Genomic DNA, 16,450 nt, shown 5'->3' with positions numbered 1-16,450 from the left:
CACTTTTGTGTCTCCATCTCCTCTAACGAGCCCGAGGTAGGTGCTTCCCAGATGTCTGTTGGATAGATTCATTCACTTATCCCACATGTGTTTGTTGATGCTGTTGGTTGGTGGCATTCTGGGGTGGGGATGAAACACACACATCTTGCCCTGATGAATCAGCTCTCTCTGGCTGCCAGGAAACTCTTGGAGGGAAGGGGTTGTTTCTGACAAAGGCAGCAGCCAGAGCTGGGGAAGGCTGTGGTGGCAGTGGTAGGAATGGTGTTGAGTGGGTGACCACCAGGAGCGGGGACACATGTGGCTTTGGAGGCCCTAAGCTCAAGCCCCAGGCACTCCTGCCCTTGCAGCTTCTGTTCCCTCCGCCATAAAATAATCAGCTCCTAACAATGATTCCTGCTGCCCAGAGTCATTGTGCGGGTAAACAGTTTCGATTTTGTGGCCTCAAAGCTCCCAGGCAGGGCAGGGCAGGGCAGGCAGGCCAAGTGTTGCAAGTGGCCGCCTTAGCAGGAGATGGTGCCTTTATGATTCCACAGGGGCCTGGCGCCAGGGTGCCTGGGGTGGGTTGGCCTTTGTTCCATCTGTTTGTACCCAGGTGGGGCTGGCTCAGCTGAAGGCCCCTTCCTCCCTTCCTCCTGTAGGGATGCTTCCAAGCCCAGCATCTTATTCCCATTTTCTGTTGGAAGAAACCAAAACCCCTGCCCTTCATAATTTGTAGAGACCATGTCTATCCTTCTCCAAAGTCCCTCTCACCTCCTGGTGACCACCACTAGAAATAGGGAAGGCAAACAGCCTTCCCAGTCCCTGGGGCCACAGAATGGACACTGCCCCAGGGGAATAAGATTTGGGAGGAATGTCTGTCATCCACCTGATGAAAAGGATGGACAAATTCCCCTGAGAGGCAAGGAAGCAGTCAAACACCCATGGGGCTGCTCCTAAGGCGAGTGGGCTGCCCCCTATGTGAATTTATAGCACCAGACAGTAGATCAAAAGTCCACTGTGTGTGTGCGTGGTGGGGAGCGGGAGTGGTTTAGGCAAAAGGATAAAATGATTCCAAACTTTATTTGTAAATACTAACAAGACCAGCACAAGTCAGAAAATTCAGGAAAATAAAGGGAGTCATGCATGTAACACATTCCAATATGAAGATTCTAGGATCACAATCTCTCAAACCTGTGGTTCTGCTGTAAGAATAAGATCAATGGCTCAGACTTGAGTAAGCCCAAAATAGACCCTATTATTTACACGATAATAACAGATGATAAAGGGGGTATCCTGAGTCAACGCAAGGGTGGAGGGTTATTTAAGCAAGTGGAGTTGGAACTACTAACTGGCTGGCATCTCACTGGGTGAACATCTAACTCAGATCTGGAACCAGCAGCATGTGCGGACGAATCTTGTTTTGGTTGCATGAGGTTTTGCAAAAGTATAGATGAGCTGCAAATGATTTTAGATCAGGAGAGTCACTTACAAATAGGCAGAAGTTCTGGTCCCAAGGGGGCTCTCTGTCTCCAGGGCCATTTGTGCAGGTCTCCACTCAGGAAGCCCTGTCTCCATCTCTATCTGCTCTCATGCCCACACCTGCCTGGGTCTTGGGTCTTGGGGATGCTGTTTGAGTCTTGACATCATCACACATATCCTATTACACATTCAAGATTTATTAAAGCTTTAGTCTTGAAACCAACCAAACACTGCAACCCACCTGGGTCACCTAGGGTGGTTCCACCACAGATAACTTGGCAGAGGGACCATGAATCTCAAGGTTAAGTTCAGCCTTTCTAGGAACCAAAGAGGGAAAAGAAAACTGTTGAACTGGGACACCTAGGTAGCAACTCCTTTTGGCTCAGGGCGTGATCCCTGAGTTCCGGGATTGAGTCCCACATCCAGCTCCTTGCATGGAGCCTGCTTCTCCCTCTGCCTATGTCTCTGCCTCTGTGTGTCTCTCATGAATAAATAAATAGAATTTTTTTTTTTTAAAGAAAGTTTTTGAACATGTAAGATGTAAAAGGATCTGCAGCAAGGAGGGAGTGGAAGGATAATTTGGGAAAGTGCTTTTGAAATGAGCTCTGAGAATTCTAAGACTCAAATGTTAAGTAATCATCCAAGTATTTTTGGCAGGAAGCTCTGACACGAGGTGTTTAGGACATTATGGTTTATAAAACCAGGAGACGGGATCCCTGGGTGGCGCAGCGGTTTAGCGCCTGCCTTTGGCCCAGGGCGCGATCCTGGAGACCCGCGATCGAATCCCACGTCGGGCTCCCGGTGCATGGAGCCTGCATCTCCCTCTGCCTGTGTCTCTGCCTCTCTCTCTCTCTCTCTCTCTCTCTGTGTGACTATCATAAAAAAAAAAAAAAAAAAACAGGAAACTAAACACAACCTAAATGCTCAACAAAAGGGCACAAGGAGAGTATATACCCAAAAGAATTGGAAGCACGGACTCGAACAGATATTTGCACACCCACGTTTATCGCAGCATTATTCACAACAGCCAAGAGGTGGAAACAATCCAACAGTCCAGGGATAGGTGCAGGATAAGCAAAATGTGGTGTAGACATACAATGTAATATTATTCAGTCTTAAAGAGGAGGAAAATTGTGATACATGTTACCACATGGACGGATCTTGAGGACATTGTGTTAGATGAAAGAAGCCAGTCCCAGAAAGACAAATACTATGTGATTGCACTTATATGAGGCACCTAGAGTAGTAGTCAGATTCTTAGAGATAGAAAGAGGGTATAGAAAGTAGGGTGGTGGCTGCCAAGGGCCGGGAGAGTGGAAAAGGGGAGTTGGTGTTTCATGGAGACAGAGTTTCAGTTTGGGGAGATGAAAGAGCTCTGGAGATGGACAGTGGAGACGGCTGCATGACAGTATGAAGGTACTCAATGCTACTGAACTGTACACTTATAAAGGGTTAAAATGGTAAATTTTATGTTAGGTGCATTTTACCATGGGAGGGAGAAGAGGAAAATACGGGACTTCCACTAGAAAGACTTTCAAATGCTTCCTGAAGGTTATGCCCTTAGAGCCAAGTCACGGAATAGAGATTTACACGTAACATGATGACATCTAAGGGGAGAGAACTGTCACCAAATGTTAGCAAACAGTGACATCTATGTCATAGACACTCTCCCCCTTTTTCTCATTTCCCAGCTGTTCTGTAATAAAGTGTAATAGCTTTAACAATTAAAGTAACATTTAACAATGATTATTGCAGAATAGGGGATAATTTGGCAAAAATATGCAAAGCCTCTAATACGAAAGCACAAAAAATAATAAAAAGACCAACTGCCACCCCAAAAAAGAGAGAAACAAGTGAAAGACACATCAAGAGGTCTTTCTCATTAGAAATGTAAATAAACATTCCAACATTCCAGCAGGTACTCTACCTCAGAAATGATCGAGGACATGAAAATCATACATGCAAATTACCACAGTCTGCTTCTCTTAGCAGAAACAGAAGAGGCTGCAGATGTGTAAAAACAGACTCTGGCACATTCCATTACTGGGAATGTTGATCAGAATTCTGCGTGCTCTCTGGCCCAGTGAGCCCTACTCAGGTGCACCTCACAGAAACCAGAAAGAAAAAAAAAGCTAAATTGCAGGGGATTTTTTGGGGGGGAGTAAATTGCAGAACAATGTATATAGCATAACTCTTTGGGACTATAAAAATATTTGTGTAGGGGCGCCTGAGGGGTTCAGTCAGTTAAACGTCTGCCTTCAGCTCAGTCATGATCCCAGGGTCCACGTCGGGCTCCTTGCACGGCGAGGAGTCTGCTTCTCCCTCTCCCTCTTCCCTGCCCACCCCCCACTGCTTGTGCTCTCTCTAGCTCTGCTCACTCTCAAATAAATAAATAAAATCTTTTAAAAAATAAAAATATTTGTGTAGATGTTGAAAACAATCAGGGAAAATACATACCTAATGAATAATAGTTGTTAGTTTGGGAAAGTGTGATAGTCTGGGGGCAAGGGAGAGGGTACTTTTCACTTTAGAAACTTGTGCCATTATCATAACATGTTATGACCATGCGCCGCTTTTGTAACCCCAAAAATAATCATCACAAACACCTGTTTACTTTTCTCTGCCTTGTCTCTTGATCTTGATCTCTCTCCCTGGAATGGTCTCCCCTTCAGAGCTGCCTGGAGAACTCCTCTTCCTCCTTCAAAACCCCAGTCAGAGATCCTAGAGGAAATCTTATTTGAGTTCTCCTTTCCCTGAGCCCCTCAGGGCCTCCCCAGTCCCTCACCAACGTGTCTCAAGGACAAGCCTGGCTGTGGTGCAGACACACCTGCCTCTTCCTTGCTGTGCAGCCCCAAGCAAGTAAATGGCTTAACTTCTCTGAATCCTGATTCCTCACCAATAAAAACAAGACGGCACCTTGCAGGGTGTTTTGAGGGTAATATGAGGAAGACAAAGGGTCCTCATTCCTTGGAGAGCCCACCTAGCAAGGAGACCTTGTTCTAATGCTATTTCAGCCCACTGGGCTTCAGATTGAGCCCCCGCGCCCTTCTTCCTTACCACGCATCCCCTAAGGCTGTCAGGGTCCCTTGGGAGTGCCGGTGGGTACCTGGCTATTTAGTAGCTGCTTTCAGTATTGGTCCCCACTAGCCAGGGTCCCCACAGGTCATCCATCCTCTACAGCTGGGGAAACTGAGGGCCAGGCAGGGATGGGGGGGTCTCATTTCCTGGGAGGAGACAGAACAGGATGACTCCCACTGGTATGCAAGCTAGAGTTGGGGGGGTTCCTCCTCGAGAGGGCACTCAGCGGGCTCTGTGCAGCCCACTCCCTTCCACCGCTCTGCCTGCCCTCACCAGCCCACACTGCAGGGCTCCCTCGGGCAGTCTGGGAAAACACCGTCCTTGCTCCTTTTTTCCCTGCCCCTCCCACCCAGGTTCATCGGTGTGGGGCTGTGATCCAGCTTTCCCAGACTTTGAGGGGATGCTGAGATGGACCCCTCTGTTTTCTCAGAATTTAGGAATGGAGGGGATGTTTTTACACAAGCCCACACCACACCACACCTCCAACTGGCACCCTCCAAACTTTACCTCTAGGTCCTCTTCTCTACCACACATGGACCAGCACCATCCCTTCACCTGCTCCATAGTGCCAGCCTCCTCCCCAGCCCCTCAACCTCTGGCGGGTGCCCACCTGCAACCCTATCTCTTCTTCCTTAACCTTTTTATTTCAATTATGAAACATTTCAGATATCCAAAAATAGAGCTAGTATCATAACGAACGCCATGGTACTGGTTTTCTTTTTCTTTTTTTTTTTTTTTAATTTTTTTTTTATTTATGATAGGCACACAGTGAGAGAGAGAGAGAGAGAGAGGCAGAGACACAGGCAGAGGGAGAAGCAGGCTCCATGCACCAGGAGCCCGACGTGGGATTCGATCCCGGGTCTCCAGGATCGCGCCCTGGGCCAAAGGCAGGCGCTAAACCGCTGCGCCACCCAGGGATCCCGGTACTGGTTTTCTATGCTGTGTAACAAATCACCACAAACTTAGCAGCTTAAAACCACACCCATTTATTATCTTACCATCACTGTGGGTCAGAAGCCTGGGCATGGCTTAGTGGGCTCCTCGACTTAGGGTCACACAAGGCTGCCGTCGAGCTGTTGACCAGGACTTGGTTCTCAACAGAGGCTCGACTGGGGCAGGCTCTGCTCTGCTACCAAGCACCCTCAGGTTTTTAGCACAAGGGGCTGCCTCGCAGCTAGTTGTAGGTTATGACAGATCACTCTTTCAAAGTCAGCCACAGACAGAGACTCTATAGGAGAGTGGCCAACACACAGGAGTTTTAGATAATGTCCCACAATCCGGGGAATGACATCCTGTCACCTTCGCCATATTCTATTGGCTATCCACAAGCCTCAGGTCCTGCCCAGGAGGCAGAGGCAGGAGAATGGAAGGCAAATTGCAGTCCTTCTGACACCCCCCCACCTCAGGTTAAGAAAGAAAACCTGATGGTATTATTGAACCCTCCCAGCCCTATCGCCTGCCTGCCTTCCTCCCCAGAAGTTGCCAGGGCTTTATTAGTCCCCTGTATGTTATATTTTTACTACTTATGTACAAATCCTTGAGCCACAGATCATATTATTCAATGTTTTTTATATTTTGTATAAATGGTATCATAATGGTAGATTTTTTTTCTATGACTTGCTTTTTTTGTTGTTTACTGTCACGTTTATGGTGTTGTTTCACAGAAATATATGAAGTTCTGGTCCATTCGTTTTTCACTGCAGTGTATACTATTCCATCGCATAAATAGAACATAATGTATTTGCCCATCTTCCTGTTTCCTGTTATAAATGGTGCATGTGTAGCTGTTCTCACTCCCTGCCATGCATGAGTGTTTCTCTGGGAGTGTAAGCCGAGAAGTGGAATGACTGAGTCAAGGGACTTGGGACCCTCACATCTATAAGATGAGACCAAAGAATTTTCCAAACTGGGTGTTCCAATGTATATTCTCACCAGTAGGGGGTGGAAACTCCAGTTGCTCCACACCCTTGCAGACACTTGGTAACGTCAGACTTTTACATTTTTACCCGTTTGTTGGTAACACCAATGCAATATTGTTGTTACAGAGAGATTTCTCCACAACATGCAGTTGATTACATTCTCCCTCTGCTTCAAATCCGCCCAAGGGCTCCCCAGCTCAGTACCTGATTTCAGCTCTTGGGTCTGGGATCCAAGCCTTGCATGACCTTTGCAGTCCCTGATCCCATACAGCCCCCATGCCCCCTTGCCACCTCCCTAGGCTCAAACACAACAGACTACAGACAAGTGCTCTCCCACCACTCAGGGCTTTGTGTCCACTGTTCTCTCTGTATGAAGCTACCTCAGTGTTTCAAGGCTCCTGCTTTACTAAGAAATAAATAACCTGACAGGTCAGCTGTGTGTTTTAAACGTTCACATTAAAGAAATGAATGCCTTAGGCACACTAAAAATACAAATGCAATATAACTGTGCTCATCACGCAATGGTTTCAGGGCTCAGACCAGAGTTTTCCACCTCAACACCACTGACATTTGGGACTGGATCATTCTTTGTGGTGGAAGTTTGTCTAGTACATTGTAGGATGTTTGGCAGCATCCCTGACCGCACCCTATGAGATGCCAATAACAGCCCTGCCCCCCCCCCCACCGAGTCATGACAATAAGAAATGTTTCCCATCATTGCCAGACATGCCCTGGGGAGGGAAGATTGACTCTGTTGAGAACACTGATTTATTTATTTATAAAAATATTTTATTTATTTGTTCATGAGAGACCCAGAGAGAGGGAGAGACAGAGGCAGAGGGAGAAGCAGGCTCCGTGCGGGGAGCCCAGTGTGGCACTCGATCCCAGGACACTGGACTCACGAACTGAGCCAAAGGCAGATGCTCAACCACTGAGCCACCCAGGCGACCTGAGAACACTGTTCTAGAAATTCATTTATAATGTACCTAGCCTAAAAAAAAAAAAAAAAAAAAAAAAAAAAATATAATGTACCTAGCCTGAAAGTGCAGTTTACAGTCCCATGACAAACACCATCCTCCCACCTGGAAATATTTTTTCCCAATGGGGCAATTTACTTCATTTGGAAAGGAGATCCAATGTCTAAACCCAGGATTATCACCTGTGTGAGGTCACAACCAAAGGCCAATGTCACTCCTCCCAGTAGACCCTGCTGGAACTACCCTCTTCAAGCCCTGCCCTCTGCTTGTCACTTCCTCTGCTCAGTCCTCCCTTCTCTGCTCAGCTGAGAATGTCATCTCCTCTGCTCAGCCCTCCCAGATGCCCCAAGACAGGTATCACTTCTCCCTCAATGCTTGTTGCAGCTGCATTCACATGTTTGCGTGTGTCTGTTCCCTTTCTAGTAGCCTGGGATTGGGAGGGTCCTCTGTGGGTGGAGAGAAGGGGGTCACAGTTGAATTCAGCTCTGTTTCCAGCTTACACCCAGACCAGCGCAGGAAAGATTCATGGATCTGAATGGCTAATTGCGAATAAGTCACCTAGGCCCTTCTCTAGTTGATCCAGCAAAACTCAGATGTGTGCTGAGCTCCAGGCAGGCAGACCTGGGGAGGGTCCTGGGGACTGCAGGGAAGAAGGAAAACAGTTCTGGCCAGACAGGTGGGCCAGACACCCCCAGCTGGGGTGGGAAGGGGAATCTCTGGAGACACCATACCCCAATGCCCAGGCATAGCAGAGCTTCTGTCTTTGTGGGAGGCCCAAGTGTGTTCGCATGCACATGTGTACATTTGTGTTGATGTGTACCGGCATGCACATACATGTGGGGGCACGAGTGCCTGACATGCATATGGAGGTGGGAGGGCCCTATCTGTCTACCCTATCTGAAAGGGAAACTTCGTCACTCTAAGCTTTCCTTCTGCTTTGTTTTTCTTCATGGCATCTATCACTACCTGACTATTATTTATTCATTATCAGTTTCTTGTGTCTCCCCTACTAGGTGGCAACTCTATGAGGTCAAGGCCCTGGCTAGTGTGTTCACTGTCATATACACATGCAGCACCCAGAAGAGTGCCTGGCTCATAGTATATGTATGTATAGGAGCTCAAGAAACAGGTGGGATAAAGTGGTTAGATGGATAGATGAAAGGCTGGCTGGCTGGATAGGTGGATAGATGGATGCGCAAGTGGTTGGATGAGTGGATGGATGGATGGATGAGTGGGTGGGTGGATGGATGGATGGGTAGTTGGATGGATGAGTGGATGGACAGATGAGTGGGTGGGTAGATGGGTGCATGGGTGGATGACTGCTGGTGTGAATGTGTGCATATGCATGTAGGCCATGACTCTGGAAGATACTTCAGGCTTCTTTGTTCTATACTCTTTCCAGAAAGACCCAGGAATTCCACATCCTAGAAGCTGCAGAGGTCTAGAGGTGTGTGTGGAGGCTCTGGGGGTTGAGTCTTCCTGGAGGCTTGGGACCAGCTGTTGGAAGTGGGATTAGAGCCCTGCCCAGATCTGTTCCGTGTGGGGATGTGCCGAAGACTAGGGCACTGTGGGTGGGGAGAGGAGTGGCTGCCCTAACAGGCTGGTGCACTTTAGAACTTAGGTGTCCCACAAATGATGCCTTTGCTCAGGCGCTAAACCCCCACCAGAGGCTAGATCTGAGTTTCCAGACACCACATGAGCCACCACCAGGAAGGGTGTTGCCTGATTGGGAGTTGAGGGGAAAGAACCCAGTGGACACCCATTACCACTAGCTAGGAGGGTTGTGTGGAAACTGTCCTGGATGTCCTAGGAAGGGAAAGGGAGTCTGAGCCACATCTGTGTAGGGACCTGAGCAAAGATCATCCTGTTAACTCTGGAGAAGAGGAGAGGCTGCTCCCCATTTCCCATGCCTCCCTGTCTGGCCCTGAGCACTCACTGTCTCTTCTACCTGCCTGGTAACCTACCACCTGACCAGCTCTCTATCAGCTCACCAATTTCTATGTCCATTTATCCTACCTATTCTTCTACTGACCTGTCCATCCCCCACTCTTTCCCTTCACTCATCTGTCTGTCCTTCTATACATCTGTCTATCCACCAATTACAACATTGCCATCATTAGGCTAGCATATCCATATATACAGCCTTTCCTCTATTCTAAGCTATCCTCACAGCAACCCTATGAGGAAATGCTATTATTATTCCCATTTTACAGATGAGGTGTGGAAATTGAGACACAGAGAGGTTAAGTGACTTCCCTAAGAACACACAGCTGGTAAATGGCAGAGCTGTCTGACCTAAAAGGCTGAGTTCTGAACCTCCCAGTTTTCACTTCATCCATCCATCCATCCATCCATTCATCCATCCATCCATCCATCCTCATAGCTGTCCATCATTCAGTTCCTTCACTCACCTGTCAGTGTCCATCCAGTGGCCCATCCATCGCTGTCACCCATCCATCCTGAAGGTAATGCAGTTAGAGAACCAAGGGCCCTGAGGGGAGCGAAGGCCCGGACTGCCCATCTGGCTGGGTCGGTTGGACTGCGGGGGTGGGGTGAGCTGCCCCAGGCTGGGCAGGGCTGCAGGAGGCTGGAGGGAATTAGCCGAGTGATTGCCAGGATCATCTAATTAGGAACGCTAGTGATAAGCAGATAGGATCGAGGGTGATTAGAATCCTTTTAAAAAGCCACTCCATTAATTACAGAGACAGAGAGGGGCCTCTGGCTGCTCAGAATACCAATTGGCTGCCTAATCGGCCTCCATCAGCCCGCCCTGGGGAGCAGTCCTGGGACTGCTGTGTGACCTTGGGTGCCTGCCCTCTCTGAGCCTCCCTGTACACCAGATCAGGCTCTAAGATCACCTGTCACCCAAGATCCCCTTTCTCTAGCCAGGCCACGAACCAGGAGGCAGGCTTTAGGGTGGGCCTGAGGCTGGGGTCCCAGGAGGGACACAGAAGCCTCTGGCCAGGGAGGCTAGCCCCAAAAGGGAGGAGTTTCTGTACCCAGCTGGCGAATGAGGACAGAGAAGCTCAGAGAGGGAAGGAAAGTAGCCAAACAGCCAGTGAGAGTCAGGAGGGCCGGGGCCTGAGCTAAAGTCATGCCTGCGCATCCCTGTCTCTCCACTCAGATCCCAGAGGTCCCTGCTGCTAACATTTTCAGTTTTGGGTTTCCGAGGACATTACTCAGAGCCATTTTCTGAAGGGAAGATCACCTCCGCACGCTGCCAGATTCCACACGTGCCTTTGCGGGAAGCTGACCCCCACCTCGCCCTTGGTACACTGGAGAGGGCTTCCCCTCTCCAGGGCATCTCCGTCAGCGAGGAGCTCGGCTCTGCCTCCGTGTAGCTGGTACACCCTCCCATGAGGCCTGCGGCGTGCTCTGCTCTCTGAGCCCCGGGACATCCGTGACCCAAGGGGGTGTCCAGTCCCGTCTCCATCCCCACTACCTCTTACAGAGCACCCCGGGGTGGGGGCCACAAGCACAGGGCCTGAGGTCAGAGCAGTGCAGAGATCTTGCTGCGGGGGCTCCGGAGCCAGCAGTGGCCAGGAAAGTTCCTCCCTGGAAAGACAGTGCAGGCAGCACAAGGCTCAGGCGAGGCAGGGCAAGGGGCGCCTGGCTTGAGGGGAAGTATCTGTGGGATCTGGGGTATCTCAACACCCTGGATCCCTTGTCCCTTGATGAAACCACCCACACACTGCCTCAATTACATTGCTATGGGATCCTCAGGCTTCAGTTGTAGTGATGCCGTTGTCGCCAACCACCCCCCGACCAATGTCACATTACCCTATTACCATCGCCATAAACATACCATCATTCCTCCCTTCACTGTCATCACCACTACTACTCCTGTCATTCCTGCCGTCACTGTCATCACCACATGACCATCTCCTCCTCAGCCAGTATCATCACTGACCACACCACATCACAATCATCACGCCACCACCACCATCACCACCACCACATCCCACCGTCCCTCCATCACCTCAACCAGTATCACTGTCACTGTGACATCCACGAGGCCCATCACTGCTGTTGCCCAGACCAGCACCATCATCATCACTGCCACCATCCCACCTCTGACGCCACCTCCACCATCACCATAACCACCCACCTCCACCTCAACCAGTATTCACATTACCTTGACCACCAGGATGGCCCTCATCACCACCACTACCACCACCAGCATCGCCACAGTCACTGTTGTCACCACCACCATCTTCACCTCCACCACGTTACCATGACGACCATTTCTACGATCACCATCCCCTACAACACCACCGTTTCCACCTCAACCACCTCCCTCATTAGTACCATCATCATCTCCTATATCACCTCTGCCACCTTCACCACCAATGCCGCCTCTGCCATCATCACATTGTCACCATTGCCTGCACTGTCACCATCAGAGCCACCTGCGCCACTACCACCATCAGAGCCGCCGTCGCCGTGACCAGATGCACGCAGTTGCTGACTCTAACAGGTATGAAGGCATTTAATAGGAGTTTTCACAACCATAGGATGACCTGAGGCATAAAGACTGGGAACACAAGTCATCCTGAGGGTCTGCCTGCTGCTCCAAAGTGCGTGGATCTCAAGAGCTTGCCTGGAAGCTTCAGCCTGCAGCTCTGAAGCAGAGGGGTCTCAGAGAATTGCCTGGGACTTGCTGCAAACCTCCGGATGTCATCTGCCTTCAGCTGCCTCTTTCTCTTCCACTTTCGAAATCACACGCATTGGCAGACTCTACCTGGAAACCACATGGGTAAGAGGATTCTGGAAAATCTTCCCTAATTCCCTAGGATGCAGAGGAGATGGTGGAGGAGGGTGGCGGACATCACATCTGCTGCATTATTACCGTCGCATCAGCACTGTTGCTGGAGCACGTCATGACTCCTACTGTTGTCGGCATCCGTCCATTGCTGTCACAGCTCCATTCGGCCAAGTGGAACCATCATCAGCACTCGCACTGCCATCGCCAGCAGCACCAGGGCCACCGTTACTACCATTTCCATCACCCACACGATCACCGGCAGTCTACTGCAGCATTGCCCAGCTATTGCTGGAGACTTGTAGAACCTTCCTGAAGGGGAGTACCATTCCCCACCCCACTGATGTTGGCCTGGGCCACGTGGCGAGAGCACAGGTGACACAGGTACATCACATCCCAGGAGAAGTCTTCAGAGGCACTCCACGTTTCTCTCAGCTCCCACTCCCGCCCTCTCTACCATTTGAATGGTATGTTCCAGACCAGGGCACTCCCTCATCCAGGATCCAGATGAGAAGACCTGTGAGCTGGAGCCCCAGTGATGTGGGCAAGGGCCAAATGTCCATCATAAGGCTTCGAGATGTGGGGGGCGTTACTGAAGCAAAGCCGTACAGCAAAGCCATGACCATCACCAGCGTCACCACCTCCAGGACCACTGTCACCATGACCAACTTCCCCAACAGTGCCACTACTAGCCTTTCTATCACCTCCTGTCACATCTCCACCATCACTATCAATATCACCTCTATCACCCCTAGTCCCCAATTACCATCCCCTCCATTGTCACCACCACACATTACCTTCGCTACAAGCCTGACTACTGTCACTGCCACTAGCACCTCTTCTGCCATTAACAACTTCACCATCACCACCATAATTGCTCCGACACTCACCACTGCCTCTCTCCTGTTCATTTCCTCTGTCAAGTGACATGTGTTGGGTGTTAGCCCATGTGGGTGGGTGGACAGGGGCCACGGTGGACAAGTCCCGCTCCCAGTAAGGCAGGTGGGAGCGACTGCCTCTATCACTCTAAGTTGGGCTTGCAAAGTGTCTCCAGATTCTGCTTTCATTCCTCTTGGCATTTGGGACTGGCTGGAACCTGCTGTCCCCTACTAGGTGCTGGGAACCAGCGCTGATGGGTACGGAAGGAGGAGAGAGAGACAGAGAGAGAGAATACAGAGAAGGGTAAGGGCTATAGAAAGGAAGAAGAGAAGGAAGGCATAGGGGTAGATTGCTGGGGCTGGGAGAGGAAGAGGCATGCCCTCTTAGGTAAGACTTGGTGATCCGGGGGTGGCTCGGTCAGTTGAATGTCTGCCTTCAGCCTAGGTCATGTGTGATCCCAGGGTCCTGGGGTCGGGCCCTGCATCAGGCTCCCTGTTCCCTTCTGCCCCTCCCCCTGCTCGTACTTGCTCTCTCTCTCAAAATAAATAAATAAACAAAATCTTAAAAATAAAAAAGACTTAGTGATCCCAATAGATCTGTTCCTCATTGGTGCAGCTACTAAGTAGTGTGTTCCATCTTAACTAGAGGAGAGTGAGGGAAGAGGAGGAATAGATGTCAATCAGTATTGTTAATTGCTATTTCTCAATATGATCTAATATCGGAGCAAGAATTAAAGAAATGTAAATGCCTAGGAACATGTGGTTCCTTACTCACTCATCTTATTGGCTTTGCAGGGCTGCCAGGGCATATGATCACAAACTGGGTGATTTAGAATGAAAGAAATGTAGCCTCTCACAGTTCTGGAGGTCCAAGAGAAGTCCAAGAGCAAGGTGTCAGCAGGGCTGTGCAGTTTCTGGTGACTGTGGGCTCCCCCTGTGCAGATTGCCACCCCTGTTCTGTGTGACTCCATAAGGACACTTGTTATCGGACTGGGGACCTGTCTACATAATCCAGGATACTCTCGTCTCAACATCCCTAATTTAATTACATCTGCAAAGACCCTTTTTTTCCAAATGAGATCACATTCACAGGTTCCACATATTAGGACAGGAACATAACTTTGGGGGGACCACCATTCACTCCACTATACTCACTAGTCACACTATCAGTCCCTTATTTTTTAAAAGATTTTATTCATTTTCTATGAGAGACACAGAGAGAGGCAGACACACAGACAGAGGGAGAAGCAGACTCCTCCCAGGGAGCCCGATGTGGGACTCGATCCCTGGACCCTGGGATCACGCCCTGAGCCAAAGGCAGATGCTCAACCACTGAGCCACCCAGGTGTCCCAATCCCGATTTTTCTTATCAGAATTGAGTGGAATGCTTCTTTCTTTTCATTTGCTGTCCTCAGACGGCCCTGTCTGTCTGCATCTCTCTCTGTCTCTCTCTCTCACTGATGTGCCGTGTGGCCTCGAGTACATCCTACATGTCTCTGAGCCTCTTTCATTCAACAAATGTTTATTGATTGCCAGGCACGGCCTTAGACACTGACGAACACCGCTGCCTTTGCAGGCCTTACTTCTGAGGATCTGACCTGATAGAGGGCGCAAGAAGAATTAATTCCTGCTCCTGCCTCCCTTCCTGGTTCCTCACGTGCCCCCGCCAGCTCCATCCTAACAACCCAGCCAGTGGGCTAAGCGGATGTGTCCAGGAAGTCCTCCCTCCCCTCCCCTGACGGTGGTCCCGACCTGCACTGCCCACCTGGGCTCGGTCCTGCGGCTGACCCTGCCTCTGCTCCTTGGCTCCCAGGAGCCCGGCCCACAGGCCCAGCAGAAGCAAGCTCCAGATCCCAGCCCCGCCAGGGTGCCGACCTCGGCGGTGGGGGGCAGGCTGGTGTGCCTGCCTGTGCCAATGCGGGGCTGGCGGCGGGATCCGCCCCGCCCGGGGGCTGATGTCACAAAGGGCCAGGCCTCGGCTCCGCAGGGGGGTGTGCCCCTGGCCTGGCCCTACTGTGGCAGTGTCCCCCTCCCCCGACCCCTCTGAGTGGAGGCGCCCACCAGTCCCTGAGAACTGGTACTATGAAAAGGTAAAGCCGCCAGGCAGAGCCGCGCCCGGAGCCAGCAGATTCCAGCAAGGCCCCCGCAGAGGGACCCACACCAGCTGCTGCCTCCCCCCGGCTCATCCCAGCCCCCGGGCCGCGTGCCCAGCTCACCTTCGCCCCGCCTCTGCCCCCACCGGCCGGCGGCATGGCCAACTACTACGAGGTGCTGGGGGTGCAGTCGAGCGCCTCCCCGGAAGACATCAAGAAGGCCTACCGCAAGCTGGCCTTGCGCTGGCACCCCGACAAGAACCCTGACAACAAGGAGGAGGCCGAGAAGCAGTTCAAGCAGGTGTCCGAGGCCTACGAGGTCCTGTCCGACACCAAGAGGCGCTCGGTGTACGACCGCGCGGGCTGCGACAGCTGGCGGGCGGGCGGCGGGGCCAGCGCCCCCTACGGCAGCCCCTTCGACGCGGGCTACACCTTCCGGAACCCCGAGGACATCTTCCGTGAGTTTTTCGGCGGCCTGGACCCTTTCTCGTTCGATTTCTGGGATGCGCCCTTCAACAGCGACCGCGCGGGCCGGGGCCCTGGGCTGCGGGGCGCCTTCTCGGCGGGCTTCGGGGAGTTCCCGGCCTTCATGGAGGCCTTCTCGGCCTTCGACGCCCTGGGCCGGGCCGGCGGTGCCAGCCGCACCACCTTCTCGTCCACCTCCTTCGGGGGCTCCGGCGCCGGCAGCTCAGGGTTCAAGTCAGTGATGTCGTCCACCGAGATGGTCAACGGACACAAGGTCACCACCAAGCGCATCGTGGAGAATGGGCAGGAGCGCATGGAGGTGGAGGAGGACGGGCAGCTCAAGTCGGTGACCATCAATGGCAAGGAGCAGCTCAAGCGGGTGGACAACAAGTGAGTGGCCGGCCGTCCCTGGGGCCACCGCTGTCGCCGCCACCACCCGCCGCCACCCACCTGCCGCGCGGGCCGCAAGCTAGGCTCATGGTTAATAAAAATGCCAAGTGAGTTCATGGAAACAGCTGGCCTGAATGTGTGGGGCGTGGGGACCTGCTGGGCCGGCTGGGCCCCAGCCCCATGCAGAGGAGCGCAAGCGCTCAGGCCCCTCGGCACCACCTCCACACCCAGGCTGCGTTACTGGGAGATGCGGGGGTGATCTCTCTTGTCTGTGTCATCTGGGCTGGGGTCTGTCTATCTCAACCCAGCCCTGTCCCTCTGTGCCCACCATCTGCTCTCTGATGGGGCTGCATCATGTCTCAGCCCACTGCCCCCTCAGTGATGCTTCGCACAACCATCATGCCAAACACAAGTTACATCATGATGCCTG

The 16,450-nt window shown here is 51.5% G+C and overlaps 1 protein-coding gene and 1 long non-coding RNA gene across 6 annotated transcripts; one reads left to right on the top strand and one right to left on the bottom strand.

The window, feature by feature from the left end:
• Positions 1 to 1,082: 1,082 nt before the first annotated feature.
• Positions 1,083 to 15,019, bottom strand: LOC140609723 (uncharacterized). 5 transcript variants are annotated; one of them, XR_012011465.1, is made up of 5 exons: positions 14,838 to 15,019; positions 10,875 to 10,987; positions 9,844 to 10,067; positions 1,469 to 1,636; positions 1,167 to 1,181 (listed from the first exon to the last, which is right to left on the bottom strand). It is a non-coding gene; the product is annotated as an uncharacterized lncRNA (long non-coding RNA). The 5 variants fall into 5 exon arrangements; XR_012011464.1 differs by lacking the exon at positions 1,469 to 1,636 and having other exon boundaries at positions 1,083 to 1,434; positions 14,838 to 15,015; XR_012011467.1 differs by lacking the exons at positions 1,167 to 1,181; positions 1,469 to 1,636 and adding an exon at positions 4,156 to 4,179 and having other exon boundaries at positions 14,838 to 15,015.
• Positions 15,020 to 15,043: 24 nt separating this feature from the next.
• Positions 15,044 to 16,142, top strand: DNAJB8 (DnaJ heat shock protein family (Hsp40) member B8). Its single transcript, XM_072784902.1, has one exon. It carries the CDS (start codon positions 15,323 to 15,325, stop codon positions 16,022 to 16,024), a length of 702 nt encoding a protein of 233 aa, XP_072641003.1. The 5' UTR covers positions 15,044 to 15,322; the 3' UTR covers positions 16,025 to 16,142.
• Positions 16,143 to 16,450: the final 308 nt, after the last annotated feature.

Source organism: Canis lupus, chromosome 19 (assembly GCF_048164855.1).
Source record: "Canis lupus baileyi chromosome 19, mCanLup2.hap1, whole genome shotgun sequence".
NCBI classification, from domain to species: Eukaryota; Metazoa; Chordata; class Mammalia; order Carnivora; family Canidae; genus Canis; species Canis lupus.
The sequence above is the reverse complement of the archived record's forward strand: the minus strand, read 5'-3'. Positions and strand labels throughout refer to the sequence as shown.